The following is a 24,471-nucleotide window of genomic DNA, read 5'->3' on the forward strand; positions in this document are numbered from 1 at the left end:
CCTTCTAACTCTCTAATGGCTGTCTCTACCCACCTTCTCAGTTACTATCCCTTAAACATACAGCCTTTCCTATCACCTCCATCACCGCTGAGACAAACAGACAACCACAGACCTATTCAACCCCACGGATCACGTTTGTCTTTGAACACTTCGGACACCACTCAGAATGATAGGGGCCTGTGGCGTCTGAACTCCAGCCTTCTGGAGGACAAGGAGGTTATACACTCCTTTAAGGACTTTTTTGAAACCTAAGAAACACTTTTGGAAGCAGGTTGGGGTAGGACAGAGTGGTCAGAAGAATTTAAAGGAAGAACTCAGAGGTTTTTTAAGGAACTGGCAATTCAGTGGAATTGGTTAAAAAGTAACATCTGCCATGCCTTGAGATGGAAACTAGATTTCTTGATCTCTGAGTGCGGCGATAGTGGGGAAATTTCTTGGGTAAAATCCCAGATAAATGAATGTCAGTATGACTGATATTTCTCTTTGGTTTTGAAAAGGAACTACGGTAAGTACCACTCTCTGGATCCCTACCTTAACTGTAAGAGGTCGGAGTATGCGAAGTAGGTGAGGGAACTGCGCAATGACAGAGCGGTACTCTGGAAAAACGAAGGATGTATCTTGTCAGACGTAGACTCCTACTCCGGCCTTTTGTCTAAGAAGGCACTTTTCAGGGAGAAGATTTGGAGTTGTTTCTGGAGGGGTTGTCTGGGCTTGGTGGCCATCATTCTTTTCTTGATCTCTTGGATTTTGAGATAACGGAGGATGAGGTCAGGAGGGCGATTGATCATTTATCAAATAAGAAATCCCTAGGCCCGGATGGTTTAACCTTCGAGTTTAAATGATTTTTTGGTCCTCCTGGCTCCGCACCTGGTGGAGGTATTTAACAAGAGCTTTAGTAGAGTATTTCTCCTTCCCACCATGAACAGTCTGCCCTTATTTTGTTATCCAAGGGGAAAGACCCATGCAGGGTTGAGAATTTTCACCCCATCGCTCTTCTCAATTCAGACAGGAAGATTCTGGCAAAAGCCATTTTTAGCAGGATTATGGAAGTTTTAGGCCTGTTACTTTCCCCTTCTCAGCACTATATGGTGAAGGGTCGAAGCATCTTTGATGCTGTCTTTGGCGTTCGGGAGACCATTGGACAGTGCAGGACTGAAAAGTGGCGCAAGTACTTTCTGGCTCTGGATCAATCTAAGGCATTTGATCGTGTCAATCATGAATACCTATAGGCACTTGTTGAGAGGTATGGTCTGCCAGTATGGGTGGTTGATTGGCTATGTACCATTTGTAAGCAGGCAGAGAGCTTCCCTCTTGTGAATGGTTGGGTGGACCCTACTTTTGAGGTGTCATCTGGAGTCATACAAGGTTGTCCCTTGGGCCCCCTATATGTATTTGCGATTTACCATAGCGGTCTATGCTATGCTGATGATGCCACGGTCGTCTTGTCAGGCATGGCTGAGAGGCGTGGAATAGAGAATCTGATCTGCGAATATTCTGAAACTTCGGCTCAGAGATAAAAAAGGAAAAGAGTGAAGTTCTCTGGTTAGGGGAGAAAGGATGGCAGTTTTTCCTTCCAGATGCGCTCCCTCAAGCCAGTCGAGAGGTTAAAATATTAGGTATTCGATTTGGTTCAGGTGATTATGCCCAGCAAAACTGGGAACTGAAACTGGCAGGTGCCGTCTCTAAAGTGGAGAACTGGAAGAAGTGGAAGCTGCCCTATTGAGAACCGATTGATTTGATCAAAACTTACTTGACCCCAGTTTTTTGTACGTCAGTTACATATAAGTGTTGCCAGAATCATTAAGGGTCAAGGTCAGTTCCTTGTTCTTTCAGTTGCTATGGGGAAACAATCTGAACTTCATTTAGATGGCCTGGGAATGCTAAATCCAGTGCTGTTCTTATTGTTGAAGCTTCATCTCTGGAGTCTCTTTTTGGGGTCTCCCCCTCAGTCGGTAGCTGGCTTTCGAGTTTGGGTTCGTCCCCTTCTCAATTTATAATTGGATGGGGTTCCCATAAAAAAATGTTTGAGTTAAGCATGGATATCTCCCTGCCTATGTGGTTCCGGGTCTGAAGGTGATATGTAATTGGCAGATTAGGGTGCAGATTAGCGTGGCAAAAACCTCCTCCAGGAAGGTGTTGGAGAGGAGGATTTAGTGTACTCACTTTGATGTTCCCCTGTTACTAAAGGATTGCCCACTTGATATGTGCTCAAAGGGTCTGTCTTTTGTGAATTCGAAGCGGATTCCTCCGAAGTTTAGAGATCTCACTTTGCTGGTCATCTCTGGCGCTTTGCTGTGATGTAAAACACTCTCGTGTTTAGCTAACTCTACTGTGCTGTCGAGCTGCGAGATTAGTAAACACATCACGGTTACACTGCCCCTGCCTATAGAGCAAGAGGTGCCGGCAGCTGTCAAAAGTGTTAAAAATAGATAAAAGTTGTTTTAAAAAAAGCGTGGGGCCCCCCCGCCTGGGCACTATTAACCCTAGTGCTGCCAGCCTAATGCTAGTTACGTGAAAATCGGGGAAATAATTTGCGTGGTATCCCCCCGATTTTCACATAACCAGCACTAGGCAAACCAGCCGGGGTGGGTGGCACTATAGCAGGGGGACAAGCGGCAGGGGTCCCTCTGCCATAATGACAACCGGCAGGGGTCCCTCTGACAACCAACTCCAGGCTGTTCAGCGCTGGGCTGAATTCTGTAGGGAGTGGGGTCCGCCGAAAAAAACGAGCGGATCCCCGTCTAGGGACAACCAGCCCGGTGCTGAAAGCTCCTTCTACCCCTGTTGGCTGTGGGCAGCAGGGTAATAACAGCGATATAAATTTAAAAAAATAAACAGACACCATTTTGTTTTGTGGAACTACAAGTTCCAGCCAGTCAGGGTCCCATAAACCGTGTGGACATGCTGATGCTTGCATAACTACAAGCACCAGCATACCCACGTCAGCCAGTGCATGTTGGCACTTGGAGACCTACAAGTGTCAACATGCCCTGACACCCACGGCTTTTTTCAGCGTGTTAAAATTGAGGCAAATTGCGGGTGATAACCTGCGATTTTAGTCCAAAAGTTCTCAAATGTATTAAGCTGCGATTATTACAGCACAGCTAATTCCACTTTTTGAATACGTATTCGGATGCAGATTTGTCTGTTACTGACTCTCATTACCACGGAGACAAGCGTTGACACGGCCGTGTTAATCGATGGTCCGTATGTCACGCTGACACGGAGTTGAAAGGTCTATACAAGAAACTAGTCTGGTGAACCCTGTGTGAGTATCGTGAACCCGATATCGGCATCTACTCCAGGGGCGGTTGACGAACCAGCTACACGCTCAGGAATGTAACAGATTATATATTCTCTTCTATTACGCCGATGTGTAGTGAAAGCATTGTTAATCGATTGACTACAAAACTGTGATGATTCCAAAGGAACAATAATATTATTTACATCAATGTAAATAATTGATGGTATCTGACTGCCTCTCCGCCATCTCCTCCTGGATGTCGGAGCGCTTTCTCAAAATCAACATTTCCAAAACTGAACTCATTGTCTTTTCTCCTCCCAACCACCCATCCCACCATGACCTCTCCATTGTCGTTAACAACACTACCATCTCCTCTGTCACCCAACTCCACTGCTTGGGTGTCACCCTTGACTCCTCTCTCTCTTTTGCCCCCCACATTCATTCCCTTGCCCAAGCCTGTCGCTTCCAACTACGCAACATCGCCCGCATCTGTCCCTTTCTCTCTCAGGAGGCCACCAAAACCATCATACACGCACTCATCATCTCCCGCCTGGATTACTGCAACCTCCTCCTCACCGGCCTCCCCCACTCTCGTCTCTCCCCCCTCCGCTCTATACTCAACGCGGCCGCAAGACTCATCTACCTCTCACGCCGCTCCTCCTCTGCCTCCCCTCTCTGCCTTGCCCTTCACTGGCTCCCCTTCCCCTACAGAATTCTTTTCAAACTCCTCACCACCACTTACAAGGCTCTCTCCCACTCTACTGCCCCTTATAACTCCAACCTCCTCTCCATTCGCACTTCCGCCCGCTCCCTGCGCTCGGCCAATGACCGCCGCCTCTCCTCCACTCTGATCACCTCTTCCCATTCCAGAATCCAGGACTTTTCCCGTGCAGCCCCCCTTCACTGGAATGACCTCCCTCGCTCCATCCGCCTCTCTCCCACTCTGGGCTCCTTCAAACGTGCACTCAAAACTCACCTCTTTCTCAAAGCCTACCACCCATCCACTTAACCCCTATCTCCTCCGCTCATTCTCCCCTCTCTCCCATTGCCTCAACCGGCTCCTCTTGTGCCTGGTCTGTCAACCCTCCCTTAGGATGTAAGCTCGAATGAGCAGGGCCCTCTTCCCTCCTGTCTCCTTACCCGTTCTTCTGCTCCGTGTCTATTGCATCTGCCTGCCTGGAGTTTCTGAAGTATTGGTACTTTTTGTTTATTGTTCTGTACTGTTATACCCTGTATAGTCTACTGTTTGTACTATGTGCGGTGCTGCGGAAACCTTGTGGCGCCTAACAAATAAATGATAATAATAATAATAATAATAATAATAATATTAAAAATGTATCACTTATAAATGTGGTCATTTTTGAATTATTAACATGGTATGAGGAGCCATCCTATTTAAACACCTATCAGGATTTAATGGAAATAATTCCTTTTCAACATTAGAAGGATTTTGGGTCAATGAATTACTAACATCCTTATTCATTGAACAAGTGATTAATTACGGTTTGTTTGGTTTTTTTTGCTACAGACTCATTAACCTTTCATTCCATACTGTGCTTGCAGTTTGTAGCAGAGTGGTATTCGCTATCAGTGCACTGATATTTTGCTATTTGTATGTTGTGTATTGGATTATTATATGTTTATATTTAATAAACTATTTTATTTGTACCAACGTGGATTCAATACTAGGCTTAAATTTAGGTCTCAGCGCTGTTTCTATATTTTATTAAGCTGCGATTCTTACCCTGATCTTCAAAATCGCTGGTCATCTCTGGCGATTTGCTGCGATGTCAAACACTCCCGTGTTTAGCAAACTCTCCTGTGTTATCCATATCTAGATGCAAGATTAGTAAACACATCACTGCTAAACTGTCCCTGCCTATAGAGCCGGAGGTCCCAGCAGCTTTCAAAACTGTTAATAGATAAAAGTTATATAAAAAAAATAATAATAATAAAAAAAAAAGCGTGGGGTCCCCCCGCCCGACCACTATTAACCTTGGTGCTGCCAGCCTACTGCTGGTTACGTGAAAATTAGCGTGGGGTCGCACGATTTTCACTTAACCAGCACTTGGCAAACCAGCCTGGGGTGGGTGGGACAGGCGATAATGCCATAATGACAACCAACCCCAGGCTGTTCAGTGCTGGGCTGGATTCCCTAGGGAGTGGGGTCTGCCTAAATAAACGAGCGGGCCTCCCCTCTAGGGACAACCAGCCCAGTGTAGAAAACACTAGGGCTCTTCCTACACCCCTGGGCGGAGGGTGTAGGGTAATAAGGGCGATATAAATGTAAAAAAATAAACCAACGCCATTTTGTTTTGTGGAACTACAAGTCCCAGCCAGCCAGGGTGCCATAAAAAGTGTGGACATTCTGATACTTGTATACTTACAAGCACCAGCATACCCATGGCAGCCAGGGCATGTTGGCACTTGGAGAACCATAAGTGTCAACATGCCCTGACACCCATGACTGGCTGGGACCTGTAGTTCCACAAAAGAAAATGTTTAAAAAACCACAACACTCTCCATAAAACCACATACTTTTAATAAAAATAATAAATCCCCAATATACTCACCATTGATGTTTTCATCTGTCGTCAGCAGCTTTTAATCCTAAAATGACTGTAAACCAAGTTCCAATTAAATTTGTATCCAAAGTCTGGCTTGACCACGTCCAAAATACATTTGTATCCAAAAGTTTTGCTTGTAAAAGTCCAAAATTAATTTGTAATTCCATTAGTCCATATGCTTGGCAAATTCTTCAATGCTTCTGGCCAGGAGGGTCTCATATTTGTAAGATCCCATCCGGACATGTTTGTTTACCAAAAATAAAAAAAGATGAGAGACGCAGCAAACAGCTTATACAGTGTAGAAGCTCCGATACGCAATGAACTTAGCACAGCCGTGAGGTCTATTTATAGTACTAGGAGATTTTCCCACGCTGTCGTGGGAAACCCCTAATACTATAAATAGACCTCGTGGATGTCCTAAGTTCTTTGCTAATAGATGCTTCTACAGTGTAGAAGCTGTGTGCGTCGTCTCTCATCTTTTTTATTTTTGGTAAAGAAGCATGTTCCGGATGGGATCTTCCAAATATGGGGCCCTTATGGCTGAAGATAAGAAGACTTCAATCAACAAGTGGGCCCTCCTGGCCAGAAGAAATGAAGAATTTGCCAAGCATATGGACTAATGGAATTACAAATTAATTTTGGACTTTTACAAGCAGGACTTTTGGATATGGTGAAGACGGATTTTGGATACAAATTTAATTAGGACATGGTCAAGGCAGGCTTTGGATAAAATTTTTATTGGAACTTGGTTTACACTCATTTTAGGATTAAAAGCTGTTGACAGATGAAAAACATCAGTGGTGAGTTTATTGGGGTTTTATTATTTTTATTAAAAGTATGTGGTTTTAAGGAAGGTGTTGTGGTTTATTAAACATTTTCTTTTGTGGAACTATAGGTCCCAGGTAGCTGTGGGTGTCAGGGCATGTTGGCACTTGTGGTTCTCCACGTGCCAATATGCACTGGCTGCCATGGGTATGCTGGTGCAAGCATCAGCATGCCCACACTGTTTATGGCACCCTGGCTGGCTGGGACTTGTAGTTCCACAAAACAAAATGGCATCCATTTGCTATTTTACATTATTTTCGGCATTATTTCCCTACTACCCACAGCCCACGGCGGTAGGAAGAGCCCTAGTGCTTTCAGCACTGGGCTGGTTGTCACTAGAGGGGGAGCCGCTCGTTTTTTTCGGCGGACCTCACTCCCTAGGGAATCCAGCACAGCACTGAACAGCCTGGGGTTGGTTGTCATTATGGCAGGGGTACCCCTGCCGCCTGTCCCACCCACCCCAGGCTGCTTTGCCAAATGCTGGTTAAGTGAAAATCGGGGGGATCCCACGCCAATTTTTTCCCCGATTTTTCACGTAACCAGCAGTAGGCTGGCAGCACTAGGGTTAATAGTGGTCGAGCTTTTTTTTTATTATTATTATTTTTTTATATAACTTTTATCTATTTTTTTTTTAAATCAGGTACTTTTTTATTGAGTTTTAGTACATATAACAAAAAAACCAACAAAATAAACATTACTTAACTTAACGTATGTCAGCCGTTTAGAAAATCTCTAAGGTTACCCTGGTGAGATCAACGCGAATAAAGGCATAGATGTAAAATGTATACATAGTACAGAATAATATATAGAGGAAATGAGGCAAGTTCAGATTCAACAGAACAGATACCTATAAACATATTTGAATGTATAAATATCCTGCCTAAAATCTTGTCAGAAATATTGCATAAAGTAGCAAAGTTTATCAACGCCTAAATAATGGAATTAAATTAATTTAAATTTAGTCCAGACCAGACCAAGCGGGGCTTTCACATTTAACTATCCAACATCCTGGGCCACCCTTCTTTTTCTATGCTTGGATTCGTACCAAGAAGACCAAACTTTATGATATTTGTGTTCAGCCCTTCGCAAATTATATGTGTATCTCTCATGGTCCATGGTCTCGTTTACCAAAGCCCTCCAACTATGGAAATCTGGTTTTGCATTTGCAAGCCAATTACGCGCTATGACAACTTTTGCCAAGGTAAGTGCTATGAAGACAAATTTATAAAGGGGCACAGTTAGTTTTTCATCTAGTGATATCCCGAATAGACATACTTTAGGTTCCAATGGAGAAATACCAGGTACCACCCCAACAATACATTTCCATATTTTTCCTAGAAGGCATGGACTACCTGACATTCCCAAAGCAAATGCCAGAAATCACATCTTGGCTGCGAGCATTTAGGGCAATCAGCGTTTCTAGCCCCATCAATTGTTGCCATAGACATTGTAGTGTGATATACCCTATGCAAAAAATAAAAGTGAATTTGTTGAAAACACACTGAAGATGTGGCAAGTTTGATGCTTTTTAGGATATCATACCACTCCTTCTCATCAATTGTACCAATATTGGATTCCCATTTTACCTTGAGAGGTAATAAACTATTACATGTCTGATGATGGTTAAGCTCCGCATAAACGGAAGAGATAACTCTGCGACCCTTCATACTCTCAAGCAGAGATCTAGCAGGGGCAGTAGCCAATATAGGGGTGTGTTCCCAAACTGAGACTGAGTAGCATGTCTGATTTGCAAATATCGGAAGAAAGCCCTCTGAGGGATCTGGAAATCTCTTTTAAATTGTTCAAATGATTTGAATAGATTTGTATTATAGAGCTGACACCCCCAAACACCGCCAGAAACAGTCCCCACTCAATTTTCGTAATTCAGGTAGAGCGTCATTATACCAGATCGGGGTGTCTGCATCCACACCTTTCCCCCCAAGGATTTTATGTGCCGTATTCCAGATCCTAATGGCTTGTGTAATGATAGGAGCGTCTGTCTTACGAGTCCGACCCATCAACAGCACCTGCAGTGGGGTGAACTGGGGCCCCGCCCATTCACCAATAAAGCCCAACAAGGAGCCGTCATTACATCCACTCATCCATTCAATCAGATGTGACAACTGAGCTGCCATATAATATAATCTGATTTACATAAAGTACTAAGTTTTATTCTAGCCCTTCTGTCACCCCAGACAAATGAAGAAAGTATTGAGTTTATGACTTGAATTTTTGTTAGGGATATATATGAGAGAATGTTGCAACACGTAAAGGTATTTACGTTGCATTATCATTTTAAAGAGATCAATCCTTCCAGTCACAGTCAATGGCAGGCACCTCCAGGTGTGGGACCTAAGTTTAAAGTAGTCAGTAATAGGATCAACATTTAATTTAACATAGTCAGCTGGCTTGGAGGAGACCCAGCTGCCAAGGTATTTGAAACAGATTCCATTTAAGAGGGTAACTCTGTGTGGACTGGGCTGGGAGAGAACCATGTACTGGAAAAATTATAGATTTATCCCAGTTAATTTTTACTCCTGAGTAATGGCCATAATTATCAACAGTCTCCAATAGGTTATTGAGGGAACCATCCGCCTCAGACAGAAACAACAGCAGGTCATCTACGTATAGAGCAATAGTATCTGTAGCCTCCCCAGCAGAGAGACCCTGTATACCGGGATGGGCGCAAATCAAACATGCTTATGGTTCAATGGCTATGGCAAATAGAGCCGGAGATAAAAGGACACCCTTGATGGGTGCCTCTACCCAAATCAAACGGGGCTGAGGTATATCCATTCACACATACCCGCGCTACAGGGACACTATACAACAGTTGAAGCCAGCGGATGAATGTTGGTCCAAAGCCAAACCTATTCAAAACCTCCCACAGATAAACCCAATCCACCGAATCGAAGGCATTGGCAGCATCCAGAGATACCACCGCAGCCCCCGGCTCAGCAAAGTGAGCCATCTGCAGATGCGTGAACAAATGCCTCAAATTAATCGTAGTCGATCTACCTGGCATAAATCCCATCTGATCTGGAGCAATAATTTCAGTAATGACCAAATTAAGTCTTATGGCCAAAATTTTAGCGAGGATTTTAACATCAGAACCCAATAGAGAAATTGGATGATATGAATCTGTGTACAAAGCTTTTTCCCTGGTTTGGGAAATACAACAATTAAAGCCTCTGACATTGTGGCAGGCATTACATCAGACTGCAATATTCTGGCATAGTGAGCGTGCAATTGTGGGACAAAAAACTTTTCAAATTTCTTATACAATTCCACTGGAATACCATCTGATCCCGGGGACTTCCCATTTAATTGCCATTTCAACTTCTTTAAGTGTGAGAGGGGCTTCCAAGAAGGCAACAGAATCACTAGTCAAACTAGGGAGTTGAATAAAGTCTAAATATGAATCAAGCTCCGACTTCCTAAAGGGCACTTTGGAAGCATACAGTTCTTTGTAGTATTGCAAAAAGGAGTTAGCAATATCCACCCCTACGTATTGTTTCACTCTATTTTGATCATGAATGGCTGCAATTACTCTACTATCCCTTTCCTCCCGAGCTAAACAGGGCAGGTAACTGCCACCCATATCCGCTGTTCAGTATTGTGCTCGTCTAGCAAACAGCAACCTCCTTTTTGATTTGTCTAGCAGAAAGTCTGACCATTTTTGCTGTGCATCCAGCCATTGGACTCTATCCTCCACTGACCGTGACGACAAATATGTGGACTCTAAATTTCTACAAGATTCTTCCAGTTCCACCTCTCTAGAGCGATTGAATTTTTTAGTATCTGCCACCTTCTTTATAAGTGTTCCCCTCAGAAAGGCCTTAAATGAATCCCATAACAAGGCAGGACTGGCATAGGAATTATCACCAAAATAACCCTCCCTTAATCGCCATCGGCTGCAACCAGGCTGGGTGCAACTTCCGGAAATGAGTTCCCCTATCTACTATGGTATCTACCTGTACTAAAACAGGAGAATGATCGGATATACCTCTTGGCAGGTATTCAATCTTGGAGACTAGGGGTGACAAAATTGGGGACAGAAGAATAAAGTCTATCCGGGAAAGAGTATTATATGTGGTAGAATGACAAGAGAATTGTTGCGCATCTGGATTAGGAACTCGCCATACATCCACAAGCCCCATTTCCTGAAGAAGTTTAGAAAATGCAGTTGGACGGGAGGAACCCAAGGGTCTCGTACCAGGAGTTTCTCTCCATCTGTCGAGCAAAGGGTCAGGAACATTATTAAAGTCCCCCATACAGATGACAGGAGTATCAGGCGATTGGGATATAAAGGATGCCGCCTTTCCAAATACCTCTGTACCATATGGAGGAGGAATATATATAGCTAGAATTATTATTGGAGAGAAATCAATTATTGCTCTTAGAAAAACGTATCTACCATAAGGGTCTAATTGTAAACATTCTAGAGTAAAATGCAAATTTTTCTTTATTAATAGAGAAATCCCCCTGGAACTAGGCGAGTGAACAGAATGGTACGCCCACCCCATCCAAGGTTTTTTAAGTGCCATTACTTTACCACCATGCAAGTGCGTTTCCACCAGACAAATAACATTATTTTTAAGCTGAGAAAGTACCAAATTGCGCTTGACCCTCTCATTCAAACCTCTTACATTCCAGGTGAGCAGACGGAGCCCCCCCACCATCTGGCTAACCCCTACCATGACAAGTTAAGTAGTGTATATCTGAGGATAGCAGGGCCACATAAGCACAATCCCGACATAGCTTAGGCATAACTCCACATGGCAAAAATACATTTTTGCATTATGCATTTAGATGTAATCTGAACCTGCCCTACACCGATCTCACAACACTTCGCTGACAAAGCATATCAAAATTGAAACAGATGGGCGGTTGCCTACTCTTGATTAATTTCAAATATAAGTGCAGGATCGCAGGAGATCCAAAATAGGTTGAACTTGATGGACTGGTGTCTTTTTTCAACCTCAACTATGTTACTATGTTATATGTAGATTAAAAGAACATAATAATTAAGACAGATTAAAGAAAACAAAATACAAGTAAGTGTAAGACAAAATACACAGTACAAACCATCCCTTCCCACCCCGTATACTCAGCACAACACTAACAGCTAGAGTACACTTGGATCCCTAAACTAGTAAAGATTACCCCAATTAACCTATCTAATTGCAAAAAAATAAAAAAATAAAAATAAATTGGGAGAGTAGCTATAACTAGCAGGCAATCTCCCGTATTTTAAATCCTCCAACCGATTCTGCCTAAATAAACCTTCTAGCTCAGAACCATTTAATAGGATTAATGAATAAGTATAAAGATCATTAGAAACATCAATTATTAAAATTGAATAAAAAGGGAGAGAGAATAAAAATTTAAGACTTAGGCTTTCGAGTGTCCAAGTCCGCAGCCGGTATTCTACGATCCAACCAGTCGACAGCGTCCTTGGGTGAAATGAAGAAGTGTTGCTTCCCATCAGCTGATACATGCAGCCTCGCCGGGTATAACATGGTGTATGGCAGTTGTAGATCCCTCAATCTTCTTTTAACAGCAACAAATTGGGATCTGGATTTTTGTACATCCATGGCAAAATCAGGGAAAACTGAGACAATATGGTTGTTATACTTCAAAGGGCCTTGTTGTCGCACAAAACGAAGAACAGCATCCCTGTCTTTGAAGTGCAAGATCTTTGCGATGAATGTACGAGGAGAGCTCCTTGCGGCAGAGCCTGAGTGGGGAGGCGATGCGCTCTTTCAACTGAGAAAAGAGGAGTGAATGCTTCTTTCCTAAATTCTTGGATCAACCAATTCTCCAAGAAGGCTTCAGGGTTATGACCCTCGGTTTTTCCGGAAGACCCACAAATCTCAGGTTACTGCGCCTCAGTCAGCCTTCCATATCCGAGAATTTCTGTTTACATTGGTTAAATTGAGTCGCCAGTTCCGCGATCTGCCTTTGTACTGGAGCGCCAGCGTCTTCCAAGGACGAAATTCTATGTTCCGCTTCTCCCAGACGCTCCCGTGTTTTTTGAAGGTCATGTCGGATAAGGGAGAGGTCTGCCTGCACCTCACCTATCCTATCTGTGACCTTCTTTTCACTAGTATTTATAGCTTGAAGTATGTGCTGTAGGGATGGTGAAGTCTCATCGGGCTATGTACTCTGAGTAAGTGGGTTATCTGGTGCTGTATCTGGTTGCCCAGCATCTTTAGGAGCGGATGATGTAGATTGGCGGGCATAGCGCTCCAACTTAGTCGCTGCGGCTGTTGCAGTGTTGTGTTTTCCCATAACGCTGCAGGCGTAGTATATCAGGCTATTGAGAAATGTGATTTTGCTAAGCTGACGCCATCTTGTTGCCTTATAGCCATTTTGTTCTGTTACAGCTTAAATACAATTAGATGCACCTGTTTTGTAGGAGTAATTCATTATTTGCAAGGCTATGCTTATAACCTTGGACATACCAGACAGGAGATAAGCCAGTCATCCCTGTGGAGTTCTCCTGTCTGATAATGAGAGACTGTATTAACATCTGTGTAAAGGGAACATGAGTGGCTAAAACCTTTTGGGGCGTAGTTTTCTGTAATACGTGATTTTTGCTATATAGATAGGGACTTGTAACTATAAACTATAAAGCAGAGTTTATTGTACACTCAAACCATGCAGTGTATTTAATTATCTCCAGCTGATGAGCTCATAACTGATAAACTGACACTTACAGGTGAACAATCTGATTTTGATTTGACACTATACAGCGGTTAATGCCCAGGCTTTTCAATCCCCTATTTCCCCTCTTCGCCTGAGACAGCAATACAGAATGATGAAGAAAAGTCACTGACTCACAGGTAGTATCTAACAGTCACTCTCTTACAAAATATTTCACCTCGGTGAAGTTTGCCTGCACAGAAGGAATATCCAATTCAATGCTGGTATATGCTGCAGATTTATAAGGAAATCAATCAGCCCACTTAGCATAGAAGGCACCTGTTGAGATGCTTAGGTCAGCAGCCTGTAATTTTCTAAGATGGCGGATACTGGCCTCACTGCGTTCTCACTTCAACCAGTGGCACTGATAGGACCAACAGTGGGGCTCAGCCTGCCGACCAGCTCCACACCAACAACAGCAGCAGCCCTCAAACACTCCATTGTGTTATAATCGGAGACTCAGGGTAAGCTGTAGCAGGATCTATGTTGCACCTCCGCCCGCCAGCAGTGTCTTTGCGCCAACTTTTATCTATTAACAGTTTTGAAAGCTGCTGGGACCTCCGGCTCTATAGGCAGGGACAGTGTAGCAGTGATGTGTTTACTAATCTTGCACCTAGATATGGATAACACAGGAGAGTTTGCTAAACACGGGAGTGTTTGACATCGCAGCAAATCACCACAGATGACCAGCGATTTTGAAGATCAGGGTAAGAATCGCAGCTTAATACATTTGAGAACTTTTGAACTAAAATCGAAGGTTATTATCCGCAATTTTAAAACGCTGAAAAAAGCTGTGGGTGTCAGGGCATGTTGGCACCTGTAGGTCTCCAAGTGCCAACATGCACTGGCTGACGTGGGTATGCTGGTGCTTGTTGTTATGCAAGCATCAGCATGTCCACATGGTTTATGGGACCCTGACTGGCTGGGACTTGTAGTTCCACAAAACAAAATGGCGTCTGTGGTTTTTTTTTTACATTTATATCGCTGTTATTACCCTGCTGCCCACAGCACTGCGCTGTACAGCCTGGGGTTGGTTTCTCATTATGGCAGGGGGACCCCTGCCGCTTGTCCCCTTGCTATAGTGCTACCCACCCCAGGCTGGTTTGCCTAGTGCTGGCTATGTGAAAATCAGGGGCACCCTAGGCAAAATTTTTCCCCAATTTTCACTCAACCAGCAGAAGGCTGGCAGCACTAGGGTAAATGGTGGTAGGACGGGGGACCCCATGCTTTTATTTATCTATCTTTAAACATTTGACAGCTACCGGGACCTCTGGCTGTATAGTCTGACAGTGTAACAGTCATGTGTTTACTAAACACGCAGCTAGAATGCAGCATGTTGTATGTAGTGATTTTTAAAGCAAACTCAGGAGAGTTTGCTTAATCGCAGCTTCATACATTTGAGACTTGTATAGCTAGAGTGGTAAACAGTCAGGTGTTTCATCTCTATTGACTTTGGAAATAGCAATTATGACAGGAGCACAACTCTGGCGATTTTACATGAAATCTCAGGTTCATACATCTGCGAATTTCAACTCTCCTGAGAAAAATAGCTGGATTTGCAAAATCGCACCTTGATACATTCACTCCATGAAGTTGTGGGGTCTAGGTTCATATAAATGATGGAAAAGTTATCTTATTATTTAGGACCCTTAAGCTATAATCATAAACTAAGCTAATCAGACATAAGTTTTAAGGTATTAAATATAAATGCTTTTAACATATCCAATGTTTTCTGTCAGATCAATTAAAGATGGTTTGTGTTCTTTAAGTCAAATTCAGATATTTTGTGTGTTACTTTCCTGTCCAGATAAAACAGACAACCACAAGACATTTGTCAGCGAAAGTTTGCTAAAATGGAGAAGTGTGCTAACCTCAAAAATTCCAGATTAAAGAAATAATAAGAATCAAAGGATATTGAGAAATATCAGAAATCACCATGCTGACAGCAACAGTATTTTATTGCAACATTATACACTGATGTAATTAATTAATTATTTTCCAGTGACGTGATTATGACGTAATTTTGTTATAAATATGAGCTATTTTGAACGGGTAAAGCTAGTTCAATTTGGACACCAGACAGGTTCTGTGGTCTCTTTGAGCTCTGATCGATCATATACATCACATTGCTGATACAGCATTATACATATTAGCTTTGGCTTGTCAATTGCAGGTTAAATATACCTCTGTATAGCAATACAGGAGTTTTTGCCCTAACATTTGGTGCCTCGCCCGGGAATCTCACAATCACCTGTACAGAACCTTCCATAATGATCCACAACAACTGACTGCAAATCCATGGTGAGTAATGAATTGCATTGTGATTTACACCTTTGATTACTCAGTATTCAGTACTTGTGGTTCATGGAAATACTCCTTTCTAGTTGATTTGTCGAGTTCCAGAAACCCAATTGATGAGTCAAATTTTTAACTAGAATTGTAAAGTTTTTGTTTTTTAGTTTAAAAGTTCAGTCTAATTGCTAAGATATTGCTAAAATATAAGTTTATTGTGTATGCAAAATGTGGTAATAATGGAATAGAATTATTTGGCTAGAATAAGAGTTTCCTTCATTGTCATATCTGTGTTGGGGAAAAAAAAAAGAAAGTTTTTGTTTGTTGTTTTTTTTTCCTCTTCCTTCTTAATTACTGTATTGTTTAGTTATTTTGACAGTATATGGGGTTAGGAACCTGTCAAAATTGTACGTGTTGTGTAATTTTGAGAAAGTTAAGTATATTCAAAGGTCCACATTTGGAAGCTGTAACAAGTAAGGATGTACAATTTGGTTATGTAGCAAATGGGTCAGAATACTATGCTACATTAGGCTGTCACTTAAATCCAGAATATTTGAAGGATTTATTGGAAAAGGACTGGTCATATATAATCCTTGAGTGGCCCCATAATTATTTTCCCAAAGATCATAGAGCCCTTTGTTTGCACAGCTTAAAGATATTGCCAAAAGGTCCTGAAAGGGAAATAATAATTAAAGGTTATCCTGTAGATCGTTGTAAGAGGGATAGTAGATTGATAAGATATTGAGTGGATAATAATATTGAATTGTAAAGTGAATGGTTGATGGATCAATTGATTGAGTTGAGCTGTAGAGACTGTTCAGGATGCATTGTGTTTCAGTCAAGTGGAGATCGCTTACTCAAAATAACTGGGAAATTGCTACAAATAGCACACACAGGAATATATTGGGGATTAAATTCAGACCCCTAGGAAAATTTGACAATTCTAGTGGGAACTCATGTTGATGATTTTGATTATTTACATCATGTTCGAGGAAATATTGTGAATCCTATTGTGTGTCCCTGCAGTAATCTAAGCCAGACTCTAAATCAGATTTCAGAAAGAAAAAGGTTTTGGTTTTTTTGAGTCAGATTGCTGAAATGAGGAACTCCTTCGCTTAATGAAAAGAAACTGAAAGTGCTGTGACGAGTAAATAGCCTGTATTAAGATATCAATGTCTAGAATTTTTCACTCATACAGAGAGAATTGGGTTGTGATTATTGAACAGCTGAAGTTGTGTTGTATTGCAAAACATATGCTCCCGAAAATATATTAGTTGCTTCTGTGAATCATTGTCAATTAAAGTTAGGTCTTACAAAAGGGATAGATCATAGACCTCAAAAAGGAATACGGCAGATAGTTTGTGCAACAGGATTTCACAGTAGTAGTACTGCTTGTAAAGTAAGCTTCAGACAGACATATCCTGAAGTAGTTAAAATCTTTCCAAAAGCAGAGAGTCCATTTTTGCCCTAATTCATATCTTCATTGTATGTTACCCTTTATGGTATAACTGAAGGATTTCAGTTAAAGATTATTAGAGTATCTGAAGCCATACAGGTATAACCCATTATCCACATACGGGGCCAGTGGAATGGGGGCTTCTGAAAGTAAAAGGGACCAGCGCACAAGGAACAATACCTGGACCATATAAAGCTGCACAAGATGCATTAAAGGCAATGGCAGAATACCCAGAAGAAAGGAGTGACCGCAAGCACATGATAACTCAGTCACCAGTGAGGGCTGATTACCTTAAGCCCACATCCCAGATAAAGCCTGAATCATATGAGAAATGGACCCCACTTTACCCAGAAAAGGACACAACTATTGCAATACATGGATGATTTATCCCTTGCAGTAGAAGGCATGGAAGAATGCCAACAAGAGACTGAACACCTGTTAATTTTCTTAGCAGAAGAGGACTGTATAGTCTCTAAAAATAAAATACAAGAAGTTCGTGAGACAGTAACATTTTTGGGACATTGCATCTCTCAAGGGATGAAACACCTCACACCAGAAAGAATAAAGGTGATAATGGAGGCAAAAGTACCTGAAACACAAAGACAAATCAGAGGACTGTTGGGAATAGTGAGTTACGTCAGAGAATGGCTACCAGGAGCCTCGTTACTCATGCAACCCTTATACAACCTAATTAAAAAAGGAGAAACCTGTAGTGATGCCAATTATCAAGAGAGAAAAGAAGCACTTCAAGCTATTAAACAAGCTATATGCTCTGCACCAGCGCTAGGACTACCTAATTATGGCAAACAGTTTTTGTTATTTTGCCATGAACACAAAGGACATGCTTTGGGAGTCCTTACGAAAGAACACGGGAAAAAGCAGAGACCTTTAGCCTACTATTCAACAATGCTTGACCTCATTGTATTGGCGTTACCAACCTGCATCAAATCAGTTGCGGCAGCCACCATATTGAAAGACAAATGTACGGATATTGTTTTGGATCACCCACTAACAATCCAAGTTCCACATGCAGTCATGGAAATACAACATCAAGCAACCACAAGACATATCTCTAGCGCCAGATTAACAAAATATGAAGTGGTACTTCTCAGCTCATCAAACGTCACCATAAAATGATGTACAGTTTAAATCAAGCAACACTTCTACCATTATTGTATAAATCTTATGATTCAAGAATAGGGAGACTGGAGCAGGAAGACTGGGAACAGAATGGGCAATGGACAGATCTGAGTGCCGTGGATGATGAGGACAACAAGGAACATCAGGAACATGAGCATGATTGTGTGGCATTGATGGATCTGGAAAGAGCGTATCCGACGCATTTGACTAATCAGCCAATAAGTAACCCAAATTTTTCTTTTTTCACTGATGGCTCTAGCTATTATGTTGATGGAATCAAAAAAGCAGGATATGCAATCGTTACGCTGTATGATGTCATGGAAGCAGAACCACTTCCCCCGGGTACCTCAGGTGTTAATGGCAGTATTGAGAGCACTGGAAATTGCGGAAGGTGAAACAGTAAACATATATACTGACTCAAGATATGGGGAACAGCCTTGGACTATGCTAACATCTGGAAAAGCAGAGAATTCAGGACAGCAACAAGCAAGAATATTCAAAATGCTGCCTTAATAGAAAGACTGACAAGAGCATTGGAACTACCAATCAAAGCAGGCATCATAAAAGTTGCTGCCCACACCAAAGAACAGACGCAAGAAGGAAAAGGCAATGCCTTTGCAGACAAGATGGCCAAAGAAGCAGCACTAAAACCCATTGTGCAATCATTGTATGTCTTAAACATAGAATCCTCTGTACAAGAAGTCACGACAAAAGACCTGGCAAAAATGCAGAAAAAAGCAGGATCATTGGAGCATGCCAGCTGGGAAAAACGTGGAGCTAAGGAATCATGTACAGGCCTCTGGACCAAGGAAAACCTTGTTTGCCTGCCACAAACCTTATATACTCCTATGATACAAATAGCACATGGTCTGGACCATAAAGGCAAGTGACAGACAGCAGCACAAATACTTCAACATTGGATAGCGCCAGGCATTCATACAGCAGCCGACGCATTTGTGAAGCAGTGTTGGATCTGTGCAGAAAACAATCCAGGACAAAGAGTAAAAACACCAATCGGAAATACGCCAAGAGCCGAATACCCCTTCCAAAGACTACAGATTGACTATATTCAGTTACCCAAATGTGGCACATATATATAATATGTCTTAGTTTGTACTGACATATTCAGTCGATGGCCTGAAAGTTGAGCGGTTAGCAAAGCCACAGCAAAAAAACGCTGCAAAAAAAGTTATAGCAGAAATAGTCTGCAGATACGAGATTCCTGAAGTGATTGAGTCAGACAGAGGAGCTCATTTTATGGGAGAAGTCATGCAGAATATAATGTCAGATTTACAGATCACCCAGGCATTTCCCCCGTACCGACCACAGGCCAGTGGAAGAGTAGAGAGGCTAAATGGTACATTGAAATTAAAAATCCATAAAGCCATGAGAGAAACAGGGAAAACATAGGTAGAATGTTTGCCTATAGCCTTATTCGCTGTTAGAACCATACCATTGAAAAAACTGAAGTTAAGCCCCTATGAAATATTATTCGGGTCAGTACCAAAAACAGGTTGTTATTTTCCCCAAGAGTTACAGCATAAGCATGGGGACTTAACGGGGTATATGCTGTGTCTCACAAAACAACTTGCTAATTTGCATGCACAAGTATTCTCCTCTCTTCCTGATTCAGGTTCCCTGATTAACCCTCACCAACTGGAAATTGGAGACTGGGTGTATCTCAAAAAGCACGTAAGGGGAACCCTTGAACCCAGATATACGGGACCGTATCAAGTTGTGTTAACAACCCCCACATCAGTCAAAGTTCTGGGAAGAGACACCTGGATACACACATCTCATTGCAAAAAGACCAAAATAACGATTGAACCTCCGGCAGAAAAATGAGATGTTATAACCTGTACATAAGTTTTACAGGTGAACAGGAAAATGGGTCAATGCAGTTGTACTCAGAGATATGAAACACTCAAAATAGTGGAGATATGTTGGTTATACATGTGTCCCCCCATAGTAGAAGTGATAAATCAATGCATGAAAGATTGTTGCAGAAATTTATCCATGATCCCAACATTAACACTCGAGACCGCCCATAGCGTTAAAAGACAAATGCTAAATGAGGGTTGTTAACACCTGCCCCCTATTCCCAAATGCATCTGCGAATATTGTAGAGCGCCCCCAGAGGAAATATGCATCAGGTGGTGTAACTCTCCAAAATGGCATCCAGAGAACTTATTTTTATACATGCACGAGTCAATCAGTAGAATGACAAATCAGTCAGATTTCCCTGTTTCAGCAAATACAATGGCTTGGATGTTTCTCCCCATGAAATGGGAAGAATGGGTCATGTATGATTTTAATGACACTTACAGCCCAGAAGATGCAAACAGATATGTTTTCCAAGCCCCTCCTAGAATAAAAGTTAACTTACTTAATCAAAACACATCCTTTTGTATTACCATTAGCCCCCCCAATACGGTGAAAGCATGGGAGATATAATTCCTATAAAAAGATATTTAGGAGGAACACAGTGTAAAGAAGCTATGATCAGGGTAGGTAAACGGTCACCCCCTGGAAGATACCATAACCACAGTTCCAAAAATCCAACTTACAGAGTACGCTGGAATAATAGAACATTGATATTGGTAGGGCTCTGGGTAGAAGGAGAATTGCCCTACTGGGTTATTATGACAGGAAGCAATAAAACAATACTTTATGTAAACGCCACCACAGCAAGACAGGGAATACAGAACATTAAAGGGATATGGATGGGAACACCCCCTTTGTTACTAGATGGGCTTTATTTCCTATGTGGTAGCTATGCCTACAAATGGCTGCCCTATGGCGGATATGGTAATTGTACAGTGGGATGAGTGGTGCCAGCAGCATATATAATATCACATCAGGAATTATTACAGAAATTTAAACCCACTAAAAGTGGCCCTCACACACACCACTCTATTCAAAAAAGGGAAATCAAAATAGTAAAACAGAAACATGTCCCATTATTGGAAAAATCAAAAGGCCATAAAATAGCAATCGGTCTTGGTAATATAATAACTTTTGAACTATAATATGATAATAAAGTTAGCAAACTTGTTGGACAATATCACTGAGATCTATGATGAAACTTTCAGACATGTGGGTTAAGAACTACAAGCTTTAAAAACGCAGTTTGCACAACACCAATTGGTCTTAGACTATCTGACAGCACAGTTAGGATGATATTGTCTTACATTAGAGACAGAGTTTGGAACATACTGTTGTAATTTCATTCCCAATATCACTGATGAAAATCCTGAAGACACCATATCATACTACATAGACCAGATTGTAAAGTTGAAGGAAGATTTTAGGAAAACTAATAATGACCCTGATGTTGTAAATGATATATGGTGGGAAAAAGCATTTGGATGGATGAATCCAGCTAATTGGTTCTCTGGTCCGAGCGGTTGGATTGCTGCAATTCTCACTTTTCTGGCAAAAATAATGAGTATTCTACTGATTTGTTATTTACTTTGTAAATTAGGAGTCTGTATAAGAAAGCAAGAAGAAAAAGGATGTTACAAAGATGGGCGCAGACAAGAAGGAAGACAATGGATAACATTTACGGTAGATGGGGACTAACTAGAGATGAAAGGAGAATACCTGAGGAAAACGTTTATGAGACATATGAAGAGACCCCACTTGATGACAGAGTCATAGAAGGTCGTGATTAGGTTACAGCGGCGGGGTGTCGAATGGCCATTAGCGTTTGCTCTGACGGTAGGACAAGCCTACGCGTCTTTGCGAAACATATTCATCAACAAACCGTTTTAACCTCTTCTCTTATTACCTGTTAGGCAGGAAAGTTTAGCCCTAATTAATATGATAAAGAATAGGGACTGTGGGGTCTAGGTTCATATAAATGATGGAAAAGTTATCTTATTATTTAGGACCCTTAAGCTATAATCATAAACTAAGCTAATCAGACATAAGTTTTAAGGTATTAAATATAAATGCTATGAATGCTTCTAACATATCCAATGTTTTCTGTCAGATCAATTAAAGATGGTTTGTGTTCTTTAAGTCAAATTCAGATATTTTGTGTGTTAATTTCCTGTCCGGATAAAACAGACAACCATAAGGCATTTGTCAGCGAAAGTTTGCTAAAATGGAGAAGTGCGCTAACCTCAAAAATTCCAGATTAAAGAAATAATAAGAATCAAAGGATATTGAGAAATATCAGAAATCACCATGCTGACAGCAACAGTATTTTATTGCAACATTATACACTGATGTAATTAATTAATTATTTTCCAGTGACGTGATTATGACATAATTTTGTTATAAATATGAGCTATTTTGAACGAGTAAAGCTAGTTCAATTTGGACACCGGACAGGTTGTGTGGTCTCTTTTTCTGAGCTCTGATCGATCATATACATCACATTGCTGATACAGCATTATACATATTAGCTTTGGCTTGTCAATTGCAGGTTAAATATACCTATGTATAGCAATACAGGAGTTTTTGCCCTAACAGAGTGTACAGTGTTTAGTGTCCATTATGGACAAAATCCTTCCCTGTATTGAGGTGGTGGATAAGTATTGTGCAGGATTTCTGAAAAATAAGGGAAATAGAGAGTGGCCAGACAAATGCTACTAGCTGGGGTAGACTTTTTAAAATAAGGTTTACATACATTTAAAATTGGTTTTACTTTCCTGCCAGTAAAGGATGTGTGGGTGGTATTATAAATTGTGTTAGGGGATGTTATGTTCCTTTGGTGTATATAGTTATCTTATTTGTGAAGGGATGCATTAGTTTTTGTGGAGGAATTAATGTAAAATTGAATGTTATGAATTGAATGTTATGAATTGGTACTTTAACTCTTTGTTATTGTATATAGTCTACTTTATTTTGGACAAAGTGATATGGGATTTATTTTTGATGCAATTTTTAATAAAAACCACCATGCTCCCACGCCACCTTACCTCTACGGATCACAGAACCTGTTTAACACCAGGCCCACTACAAACAGCGCACAACAGCTACAAACAGATCAGTGTAACTTTTTCTATTCTTATGAGGTGGAAGAACCCATGAAGATAGCACACACATAACATCCCCCACATAAGCCAAGTGCAATAGTGCACTCCTCACTGGATCAGTCCTTACCACTATATATTGCTTGTTTTTTATCTCTCTCTTCCTGTAAGTCTTCTTGTAACTCCAGCAATTTTCCACGCAGTTCATCTTTGTGCTCCTGTGCCTGGCGTGTCACTTGCCTCTGTAAAGCTAGAAGTTTGGAGAAGTAAATGGAAACTATACAATGAGTACTTGCACATAAATGCATGGTACTTGTAGTATTTTAGGCATATTTGCAAAAATAAGAGAGTATAAGACAATATTTACGAAGGCAAAAAACAAACAAAAGGCATATGTAGTGGAAAAAGAAGAGATGTACTCTCAAACATTTTCTATCATAAGTTTAAAGTGCACTGGAAAAATCAAATTAATATGTTATTTGGTTGATCGGGGTTACTTAACATTGTGTTAATAAACTGTTATTGAATTAGCTTTTATACTTTCTATGTAATGATCCCAGTGCATATTGGAACTTCTGTTCAGCTAATTTCCAGTGGCTCCCTTTTTGCCACAAGATGTATGTGGTGGCAGTAGTTGCCAGTGAATATGGATGAACAGGAGAGTAGCAACATCTCTTTGATATGTTATTTAATCAAATTATTATAAGCAGTATGGTTTAATTTGGAGTTATTACATATTTAATTTACTGCTGAAAAACTTGCAGAATTGTGGAGTTTATCAAATACCTGCTGGATCTGTCATCTCCTTCTCATTTAAACAGAATTTCACTGGTATTAGGGCAGAATTGACATAAAAATATAAACAAGCATGTTTTTAAAAATACCTAGATTTGTATCTAAATACAGTAACTGTTTAATCAGGAAAGAATTCACAGTGTCAAGTGTACTATAACATGATAAAACGCCCCATATCATGGGCAGTTGTGCAAACATAAAATCAACAAATATAAAATAAGACATTGTGGAAAAACAAGGAGATTCTGCTGAAAACATACTTTATAAGATGTGGAGGAAGAGTCCTTTATAACTTACACAGGTGATCTTGTAAGACGTCCACCTCTAGAGTTGCTTTCCGGTATCTCTCCTCTACCGAACCTAATAGAAGGAGCACTTTCTTTATATAACAGTGGAAACTAAATTTAGTGGTTTAATAAACGTGAGCTTGGATATGCACATGTAATGATGGAGTTTATAAAA

At 41.1% G+C, this 24,471-nt stretch overlaps 1 protein-coding gene and 1 long non-coding RNA gene across 3 annotated transcripts in view; one reads left to right on the plus strand and one right to left on the minus strand.

Moving 5' to 3' along the window:
- The window catches only part of DRC12 (dynein regulatory complex subunit 12 homolog), a 104,932-nt gene that overhangs the window by 59,657 nt on the left and 20,804 nt on the right, over positions 1 to 24,471 (minus strand). For both annotated transcript variants that reach the window (XM_075191341.1, XM_075191342.1), the window contains exons 3-4: positions 24,307 to 24,369; positions 23,345 to 23,464 (exon numbers count right to left, since the gene is read on the minus strand). In XM_075191341.1, the coding sequence (XP_075047442.1) occupies positions 23,345 to 23,464; positions 24,307 to 24,369 (183 nt within the window). The remainder of the gene's footprint in view (positions 1 to 23,344; positions 23,465 to 24,306; positions 24,370 to 24,471) is intronic.
- On the plus strand, positions 15,449 to 22,261 carry LOC142106807 (uncharacterized). Its single transcript, XR_012679794.1, has 2 exons — positions 15,449 to 15,645; positions 21,717 to 22,261. It is a non-coding gene; the product is annotated as an uncharacterized LOC142106807 (long non-coding RNA).

The sequence above is a fragment of the Mixophyes fleayi genome, chromosome 11 (assembly GCF_038048845.1).
Source record: "Mixophyes fleayi isolate aMixFle1 chromosome 11, aMixFle1.hap1, whole genome shotgun sequence".
Classification (NCBI taxonomy): Eukaryota; Metazoa; Chordata; class Amphibia; order Anura; family Limnodynastidae; genus Mixophyes; species Mixophyes fleayi.